Source organism: Mauremys reevesii, linkage group 16 (genome assembly GCF_016161935.1).
Source record: "Mauremys reevesii isolate NIE-2019 linkage group 16, ASM1616193v1, whole genome shotgun sequence".
NCBI lineage: Eukaryota > Metazoa > Chordata > Testudines > Geoemydidae > Mauremys > Mauremys reevesii.
Window position 1 is genome coordinate 19,136,427 of NC_052638.1, and position 9,942 is coordinate 19,146,368.

A 9,942-nucleotide genomic window follows, 5' to 3' on the forward strand; every position below is an offset into this window, starting at 1 on the left:
TTCTAGAGATATCCGTCTAGTACCTTTGAGCATTAAACTCGCTACTAAAGAGTCAAACATGGTATTTTTTGGCCTTTTGTATTCTTACTGAATAAAATAAACAAGCCACTCGGTTTGAGTGGCACAGTAATCGCTCCTGAAGTGGTTCTTCAGAAACTCAAGAGGATCATTCGGTTTCAAAATATATTTTTCCAAATGATTTTCAAAGTGTTTTAAAACTGAGAGGTGGGAAGGGCGGGGAAATTGTAGATGTTCTGTAGACTTGAAACCAACAGCAGCTCCTGCTCCTGGGTAGATACCATATACACAACACGCTTTTACCTTGTTCTCGAAAGCATGATTTTTAAGAGACATGACTTCTCTGGAGGATACCTCGGCTTCAGTCAGTAACGGTTTGCCAATACCTTGACACCATTCCGCCCAGATATGGCTTTTGGTGCTGTTAGATCTTCAGATGACATACAAGGGCAATGGCCATTGGAGTTTTGCAGGCAGATGAATTAATCTATTTCCTGAATCTCTGTAAACTTCTGCATTTGCAAGTATTCCCAGTTTCGATATCTTACTCAACACTAATTAATACGTGTCTTTACATCTCACTGCTTACATTCTTCCTGATGATCCTTCTTTCATACTCAGAGCCAAAGTCCTCTGTCCTCACACAGATTTTCAATATAGCTACCAAGTTTTGGGCAACGCCATTTAACATTTTATGCAAATTATGTAATGAACTAGTTTGCATATAACCAAAGCTGCTGCTTAAGAAATTGTGTGGCTATAGTGCTCGTGAAAGGTATCAGACCAACAGACCTGTGCATGATGCACACACACTTGCCTCAACCATGAATTTGGAGGGAAGGATTTCAGCTAAGAGTAACAGGGGTCATTTACTTTCCATGCCCTGTGCAGTTCTTGGCCGTCTGCTAATTAGTTCAAAGCTTGATGGGGAATTTGTGATGTGGGACCAGGAATGGAGACCCACCAAACTCATCTTATAAGGGCAACCAGACATCCTTTAGATGGAAACAACCTGTAATCCCTTCTGATCTGGGCTGGACTCAAATTGGTGAGCCACAAATGAATGGCTCTGTAGCTCACTGGTAATGACCTGAGGCATCCAGTCCCCCACGAAGTGCTAACTTTAAGAGGGAGACCTACAGATAGATGTTACATTAAAAGAAGAAAAGTTGAGAAACATTAATGTTACAAAGCTAGAAAGTGAAGGTTATCCATCAAATCTTAATTTGCATCTTTCCTTGACATTTCACCAGCAATCCAGGAAGGTGAGACAAGGCATAAGTGTCCTATGAAATACATGGTGCTTGGCTCTGTTTCAGTTGATGCCAATAGGTGAGTCACAACTCCCCTTGCTTCAAGCATGCTGCTACCTTAAAGAAAAAAAGTTGGCTTCACAACTTCCAATCCCAGTCAAGAGGGTCAACAATACTGGCAATATATTTAAATTTTAAAAAAATAAACCTATAAATCAATTCCTTGAGGGCTTCCCCAAAAGCATAGGCTAGCATGTAAAACTTAACATTGTTCTGGCTCCTTTATTCTATCTTCCGTCTTCAAGTGGTATGCTTGGGGTTTTGTGTTTTTGCCTCCACTCCATTTGATTATTCTTTTTTTTTTTTTTTACTCCTTTCTATTTTCTCTTTCCATTTTATACCCTTGAGCCAACATTTTGGAGGATGCCATACTGTTCCTCTTCCCACTTTCTGTAAAAGAGTTTGGGGTACTTTGGTGCCCCCTGCAGTATGATGCTATAGGTTGCCATCTATGTCTCTTACCCTTAAATCAAGCCCTATTCCAACCTTAGGCCTCAATACTGTAAGTAAAGCTATACATATGTAAATATTGACATTAGCACCTACAGAGCTAGTCGTGTGAGTAAAATTGTGTGTGTGTTTACAGGATCTGATCTTTATGTATAAAATAAGATTTCACAATTATGGCCTCAAAAATGAAGTGATTTAAAATCAGTAGTTACAGAAACTCATAATGACCTGCATGGAGGCTTTTTTTTTTTTTTTTTTGGACAATGGCATCAAATATTACAAGAGCACAGCTGAGTCTTGCTATGAAATTCCACTCAAGATTTTACCTGGGAATATCAAATCAGTTTTGAAAACAGATCTGATAGTATGGTAAGACGAGAAAAAAATTTTCTTTGGTCTGATTGTTCACTTCAAATACTTCATCAGTGAATGTTTTTCTTTCGCAGTTTCAGATTGCAATCTTATGCTATCCCATCCAAAAGGGATAGTCGTAACATACCCAGCTAGAGCAAGCAACATTTGATCTTACTGAATAGTACTAAATGTATGCTCCACATTAGTGCTACCCCAAGGGGTAGGGAATTGGAACACCTAAAAGCAACAACATAGATGCCACTGCAAGTCTCCTTAAGATCCATTTCCTGAGCAGTACAATAAATTGAAAATCCTGGAAGCCTAAATATATGCTTTTAAAGTTTCTTGTTTAGTACGGCTCAACTGAGATACTGCATCTGTTGATAATAAAATCCTGTTCCTCTCCCACCATTTTTACATGAGGGTTGACACTAAAAAAATCAAGTGAGCTAAGAACTGAGTCTCCTTGGATCTCAGCCCTTTGCTCTGAGTGCTACAGAGAGGATCTTTAAAAAAGGCCAAATTTCAACCACAGTAAAGATGAAACTGAAGTTGATACTCTTTCTGTTCTGTTTTTTTTTTAAATCATGTTACCTTGTTTCATTTGGCAGCACTGATCATTGCATGGCCTTTCAGAGAATGTGAAGGTACCTGGGCCCTGTTAAAACTTTTGACATCTGAACAGCTAACCTTTTAGAACAGCATTAAAATGCCAACTCCTAAGAGCTGGGTTTGGAAAGATTTTATTTTAAACAAAAACTAGGCTCCCAGCTCTTATAGCCGATGGGAGGTGTCTGAGCTTCCCCTACTACATCTGCCTCCCCTAGCCTAATGTCATGGGCTAAATCCTGCTGTCCTTACTTACCCGTAGTAACATAGAAGTCAGGTGACCTACTGGTGTGTCACAAAAGCACATAATCTTAAACCCCTTATAGCACCAGTGCAGAAGCCACTCAGCCAGCAGTCATCTGCACTGGGATATAGATGGAACCTCAAGTAGGAGGACACTTCTACCCGGGAAGTAGCTGCAACTTTTCCAGTGCCTCCATGCTTCTAGCTCCTGCCCTCGGGGGCAGGACGTGCAGTAGCAAAGGAGGAACTTAAGAGAGCAAAGAGCCAAACGATTCAACCCCATAAGGGACCCCAGAAACGCTCCCTCTCTCTCCCACCCCCATCTTTACAGGAAATGGAGGAGGGGCGTCTGTAAATGCCTGCACCACCAGGCTCGACCTGGACTGCACCTTGCCTTCACCCCATGCACACGCACCGCACCTTCGCCATTGGCGCGCACAGCCCAATTCATCCCCGGGGCAATCCGCTGAAAACCCGGGACTTCCACTAAGGATGAACATGGGCCACACAACCTGCAGCTGAGCTGTACCTCCCCCTCCATGCACGATGCCTCTGCACAATCCGGAGTAACGTCACCGATTTTAGTGGCTTAATCCGGATTTACACCGCTGTCAGTGGGAGTAGCATCAGGCCGCACTTGCTTCCCTCTTGTACAGGCGGACTTCCGCTGACCTGCACACACAGCCTCCCCCCGCCCACTCAACCCCTTTATTCCCCTCCGCCCTCCATCGGGGCTCACGGGCCGCAGCCGAGCGCCCCTCTCCCCTTTGCAAGCGGGCTCCAGCAGAGCCGCCCCTGCAGGCGCCACAGCGGCTCCCAACCCCCCCACGCGGGGGCGCACGTGCCACTAGGCACAAGGGGGGGTGTATCTGGACTCGGGCAGCGGGGCACGGCAGGGAGCGAGCCTGGCGGCGGGGCCGCTGCCTGGCCCAGAGCCCGCCCCTGCCTGCCTCGCCGCCCGCTGCCTTCAGCTCCCGGCGGCACGAAGCGCTGCCCCCAGCTCGGCTCGGCCCGCCCCCCTACCTGTCCCGCGCGCCGGGGCCGGCTGAGGCGCGGCCGAGGCAGGTCCGAGCTCCCCTCCCAGACTTCGGCGAGTCCCGGCTGCGGCTCCGCACCTGCCTCTCGCACCTAATAACAAAAGCCCGGGCGTCAGGTGGCAAGAGACGGACTGGCCGCCCATTGGCTGGCCGGGCGAGCGCCCGCCGCTGGTTGGCCAGGGGGCGGGCCGGGGAGCGCTGACGCCGGGCCGGGGCTGGCGGGGGGAGCGGCGCGCGGCGCCTGTGTGTGCTCGGGCGGCGGCGGGGCTAGTGGGCACATCCGTCATTGCGGGCGGCGGGGCTGGCAGGACCTGCCGCGCTATGTCTCCGCGCGCGCCTCTGCCTGCTCAGGGGCCGCTGCCGACGCGCCGCGGGGCTTTCCACCCGGCTCTGGAATAGAGGGCGAGGGGAGCCGCCCGGGGCACTGGCCCGAGCGCGGGGGGGAGCCGGGTTTGCAAACCGCCCGGGACGCTGGATTTGCTGCTGGCCCGGTAGAAGCGGGCGGGGGAAGCCGGGAGAGGTGCCTGGGCTCGAAGCGGAGCCCGCTCCGTGGCTTTTCTGAGCGCGCGGCGCGGCGCGGCGAGATGCTGCGGCTGGAGCTCTTCCTCGGCGTGGCGTGGCTGGCCGGGCTGGCGTGCGGGCAGAACGAGACGGAGCCCATCGTGCTGGAGGGCAAGTGCCTGGTGGTGTGCGACTCCAGCCCCACCTCGGACCCCACGGGCACGGCGCTGGGCATCTCGGTGCGCTCGGGCAGCGCCAAGGTGGCGTTCTCCGCCATCCGCAGCACCAACCACGAGCCCTCCGAGATGAGCAACCGGACCATGCTCATTTACTTCGACCAGGTAGCGCGGGCGGGGCGCGGGGCGCCTGGGCGGGGGCTGCCCGGGGATCCGAGGGGCGGGCCGGGGGGGTCTGTGGGGCAGTTGTTGGCCGGGTTGAGGGAGGGGATAGACGGCGGAGTGGTGGCTTGAGGTCCTGCCGTAGCCGCGTTCCCCTTGCCCTGCGCCAGAGACGGGCAGCCGCGTGAACCAGCGGGCGGGCGAATGGCAGCGTCCCGCTGTTCCCCCGGGGGAAGCCGCTCCGCAGAAATGCCCGTTAACACCCAGGCGCGGAAACTTTCCAGCAGCGCAAAGGGGGGCAGGCAGCAGAGACGGCCACGGGGGCTGCGACCCAGCGAGGCGCGGGCAGGGAGCCGCCGAGCCGAGCCCCGCCCCGGGGCAGCCTGTGCCCAGCTGCGGGGGGTGGAGGGCAGAGGGGGGGTGGGCAGGACAGCTCCGGACGCTGAGCCGGGGAAGCCCAGCCCGGTGCCCTAGCACACGCCCCTGCGGGCCCCTCCGCTCCCCCCTGTGATGCTGATGTCCCCGTTTCCATTGCAGGTGCTAGTGAATATCGGAAGCAACTTCGACTCGGAAAGAAGCACTTTTATCTCGCCCAGGAAAGGGATTTACAGTTTTAATTTTCACGTGGTGAAGGTGTACAACAGGCAAACCATCCAGGTCAGACTCCGCTCCTCTCTGCCCTTGCTCGCTGGGCGCGTTGATCGGGGTTAGGCGCGCCCGTGCCCGGCGCCAAAGGGCCCCAAACTTCGCTCCGCGTAGTTAAGCTAGAGCTGGTGCATTAATCCTGGGGGACTTGGCAGCGCCAGGTGTGGAGCGTTTCATGTCAGTAACCCAAGAAAATTCAGAGGGAAGGGGAAAGTCAGGAGGCTAGATAGTGTTTCTTGTATCAGGGGTGGCTCTTTAGGAGCTCTCCTGTTGTGTGGTAATATACTGATCCTTTCTATCATGGGCTTAGGCGGAGGCGTTTTAAACAGAAAGTGCTGAACTTTCCCTAGCGATATTTTCAAATAGGAGAGTGTCGTGAAATCTGCTCTAACGCGTCTAGGGCCTTGCCGCGGCCCCCTCTGGCGCATTGCTTGTCCTGGGATGGCTGAGTATATACTGGTGACAGATGAACCACCCAAAATGAGCGCTTAGTGGTACAAGCAATTCATGCTTTTCCCATTCCCGTTGCCCGTGTAACGCAAGGCCGCGAACACTGATCCCAACGTATCAGCACTAATCTCCAGGAAAACCTAAACATTATTCGACTAAGTGCAATTTATCTTTAACTCAAATTATGAAACTCTTTTAAAAAAGAGATGGAAAAATTATATCATGATTATTAGGTTAAAATCAGCGTGTCCCTCTCTCTGGTTTGGCAAGGTGTATGGAACAGGGATTTTTTAACATTTGGTAATTGTACAAGGTTTAACCGGTGATGGAGAAGGCTGGGGACTGAAGCATCTAATCTTGATACCGCAGATCTGTTGCTGAATGTGTGTGTATTGTATATGGTATATATACCATATGCATGTATACTGTTATACATTACCTGCCGAGTAGCAGGTCATATAATCTAAATAGCAAATTACAGTTTATATAGGTACAGAGCAAATTATTGTGTGTGTGTATTTTTTATGCACAACCAGATTAGGCATGTAGTACATTATTAATGTGATGTGTACAGTGCTGGTATTATTAGTGTGAGATATACAGTGCTTATTGACTCTGTAGTGGTACATTGTTTTTGCTGCCTAACAAAGGAAAACTACCTCCTGAATACACTTCAAAGCCATTGACTGTAGCTGCAGTGGCACTTCTCTTCATCCTTTTGAGGTTTCACATAAAGCCATCTTTCAATAAGTAGGGACCGACCTCTTCATACCCTTAAAGCAAAGGCATCCTATTGAAATTGTTCAAAACAGGATCAGTGTCCTATTTTATATGTGGGGTGTGTTTTGATGTAGGCAGTCAATCCAAAGCAGAAATAAAAGATCCCCTTTCTTTAGAATTTGTACCCTAGCTGACATTAGACTTACATTTCATTTTTAGAAATATCTAGAGTTTCATGTGGCAGCAATAATAGAGCGACTATTTTGCCTGCTAGGTGATCCTGGAAGCAGTTATGAAGCCCTGGCTGTTATCCCTGTCTGATTTTAATTTACAGAGTGCTTTGTTTTATCTTGCTCTTTAGGTGAGTTTGATGCTAAATGGATGGCCAGTGATTTCCGCCTTTGCAGGGGACCAAGATGTGACCCGAGAAGCTGCCAGCAATGGAGTCCTGATTCAAATGGAGAAAGGAGACAGAGTTTATCTAAAACTGGAGAGAGGAAACTTGATGGGAGGCTGGAAGTATTCGACATTCTCTGGATTTCTAGTGTTCCCTCTTTAAATAACTTATCATCTGAACAGAGAGAAAGCAGCAAGTCAGAGAATTTCTTACAAATTCCCAAATTGTAGCTGGTTATGAAAAGCCTTGGACAGCAAACTTTTTACATTCAAATATTAAAGAAGCTAAATCCTGCTTAGGTTTGTGTACATCTGCTTTGAACAATTATTTTTGTTGTTGCAGCCAACCGATAGGAGACATTGTAATTGATCATATCTCCATTTATATTCCCCTCTTTCCACCCCAAATTAGTTAAAATCTGTGTATCACTGGTGTAATTTGCCATCATTTCCCCAGTGGTTCCCGTATCACACTATTATATCTTCAGTATTTACATTGTTCTTCATATTTTTGTAGTTTTGTTTTTAAAACATGTTATTCTTGACTCTTTATCTGAGTTTAACATTAAAAAAGCAAAGTATTTTTGAGTACATAGATGCCACAAAAGATAAAATGCAAATCTTGCTGTATACTGGCTGACAAAAGTTTAAAGAAAAAGAGAGAAATTTATACATGAAGAACTATTCACAGCCAAGGCTGACCAGAGTATTTCAATATTTCTATGTAATTCTGAGTGATTGTGGAATTTAAGGCTGCTAAATGTTTTGATGCTTGTTTAGCTCTTGTAAAATGTGGCCCAACTAAACTCCAGGAAGTATATTGAACTTTTACTATTATTCTGTAATATATGTGTGAATATCGAAAATTAATTTTTGCTTTAATTCAATAAAGTTTAAATGGGCTTTTATTATTCTTAAACAGAAAATACGATCTCCCAATGGAATTATTAGCCCCTGATCAGGCTTAGAAAAAGTTTAACAAGCTGCAGGCACAAACACTTGTAATAGTGATGATCTGGACAATAAGTGAAGCAAAATGTAATTTTGAAGGTATTTTGGCTTGTTAAATTTTTCCCCTTTTGCAAGGGTTAGTCCTGCCTTTTTCCCCACCTCTAGCGCTGTATCCTCCATGTGTTGCGCGCTATTTTAAATTGTATTAAAAGAGTTAATTTCAGCAGATCATCATTAACCAAACGCAATTTAAACTCTGTGGTTCAGATCACCCTAGTGATTAAGTACCCCAAAAACGAGAAAAATGAAAACCAAACTCAGAAATCGCTGAGAAGTCGCCCACAGAATCTTAGATCTGTATTGTTTATACCATTGTCTGTATTATATTCTATAAATCAAATCTCATTTTATACAGCCGTCTAAAAATCTAACAATGTATACTTCAATGCTAGTATTATTTATTTGCTAGTATTATTTTGTTTACAGTCTTTGAAAGATGTAAATGCTATAATTTTGCAGTACTCAAAGAGAATACTACTTTTATTAAAAAGGTACGTAAAGGATTTTGATTGTATCTAAACCTAATGTGAAATAAACCAGTGTAATAAACAAATGGACCTCTTTTTGACTGGAGGACTACCCAAGTCAGTTTGATTCTGTGATGAGAGGGTGCACATCTTGGATATAATAATCAATAATATTAACGCAGGCTACGTTAAAATATATTTCTCAAGGCCGAGCTGATATGGGCTTGGCTGCTACACAGTTAAAATCGTAGGCTTTTGTTGTTGTTGTTGTTCAACCCTGGGTTTCAGGAAGGAATTTAATTAGCTCCTGGGGGGGAAATTAATACTAGCATAATAAGCAACAATTTATTCAGATTTTTGTCTTGGTAATAGTTTCATAGAGCGGGTGGGGACTCTGTAAAACCTTCCTAAAGTCCAGGCGACTCGCTTATTTTGAGTTTGATTGTTTTTATGGAGGTCTTTAAACAACTGACAAATGTACCTTCTCCTGGTAAGGCGAGCACGTTCGTTTATACTAGAGATCCTGCCAAGTAAAACTGAAGGGGCGGATAGATAGATTACGCAGACAGTCAATTTGCTTTCTGAATCTGAGTGAGATATCTGTAAGTCTTTTATTTTCAAATAAAACAAATCATCAATTACCTGACAGCACCAGGATTTATTTTCTCTAGAGGTGCAAAGAGCTAAAAGTGTCTTTCTTCCCCCTGAAGCCGGGGTTCCGGTGCCGGTGTTTATAAATTGTACACAGGCTATCGCTTCTGTACAGGTGTTACATAACAGAAAGGAAGGCCCAAGACACAATGGTCTAGACCGATCGATTGGACGTTAGAAATTGCATGGATAAGATTTGGATGGAATAGGTGCAGAAATCTGTTCGATTGTCCGGGATGTTGCAACGTTCTGCTGCGATTATCCACTTTACAGACTACTTCTGAGCGACCATCGAGGACACCCCGGCCCTTCCGCTCCCTCCCCCTCCTCACCACGTGTTATAGAAATGATGAACATCCCTAGCCTGAGAGAGACAAAGAAACTGGCTGGTTTTCATCCTGTGGTATAGGGGAAAGCTGCCACAAGCACTTCATTATAAACCCATCCAGATTCCTGGCATCAGCAGCCGCTGGCGAGGAGCCACAAAACGGAACAGTTGAAATTTATGAAGAAGGGCTCATGATGGAAGGCAGTTGGGTTGTTTTCACTTTGAGTTATAATTTGCACCAAACCGGTCTGTCTCTCGGTGGTGGGGGGCTCCACACTCCTGTCTTTATGAAACACACTGTATTGCTTTCCCCGGAAGCTTTTAACTGTTTCCCTTCCCACTTTCTCTCCCCTTTCCATTCCACGCCTTAGGCTGGGGGTTGGTATCAGTTTTTGATACAGGAGGGCCCTA

General features: G+C 46.8%; 1 protein-coding gene and 1 long non-coding RNA gene across 4 annotated transcripts in view; one reads left to right on the forward strand and one right to left on the reverse strand.

Annotated features, from left to right (window-relative positions):
- LOC120384690 overlaps nucleotides 1–4,109 on the reverse strand; it is a 94,326-nt gene extending 90,217 nt beyond the window's left edge. For 2 of the 3 annotated variants that reach the window (XR_005589027.1, XR_005589028.1), the window contains exon 1: nucleotides 4,011–4,109. This is a non-coding gene — a long non-coding RNA (uncharacterized LOC120384690). The remainder of the gene's footprint in view (nucleotides 1–4,010) is intronic. The other variant, XR_005589026.1, reaches the window with a different exon arrangement.
- Nucleotides 4,110–4,293: 184 nt separating this feature from the next.
- CBLN1 (cerebellin 1 precursor) lies at nucleotides 4,294–7,369 on the forward strand. Its single transcript, XM_039503682.1, has 3 exons — nucleotides 4,294–4,866; nucleotides 5,401–5,520; nucleotides 7,040–7,369. The coding sequence occupies exons 1-3, from the start codon at nucleotides 4,609–4,611 to the stop codon at nucleotides 7,235–7,237; spliced, it is 576 nt and encodes a 191-aa protein (XP_039359616.1). The 5' UTR covers nucleotides 4,294–4,608; the 3' UTR covers nucleotides 7,238–7,369.
- Nucleotides 7,370–9,942: the final 2,573 nt, after the last annotated feature.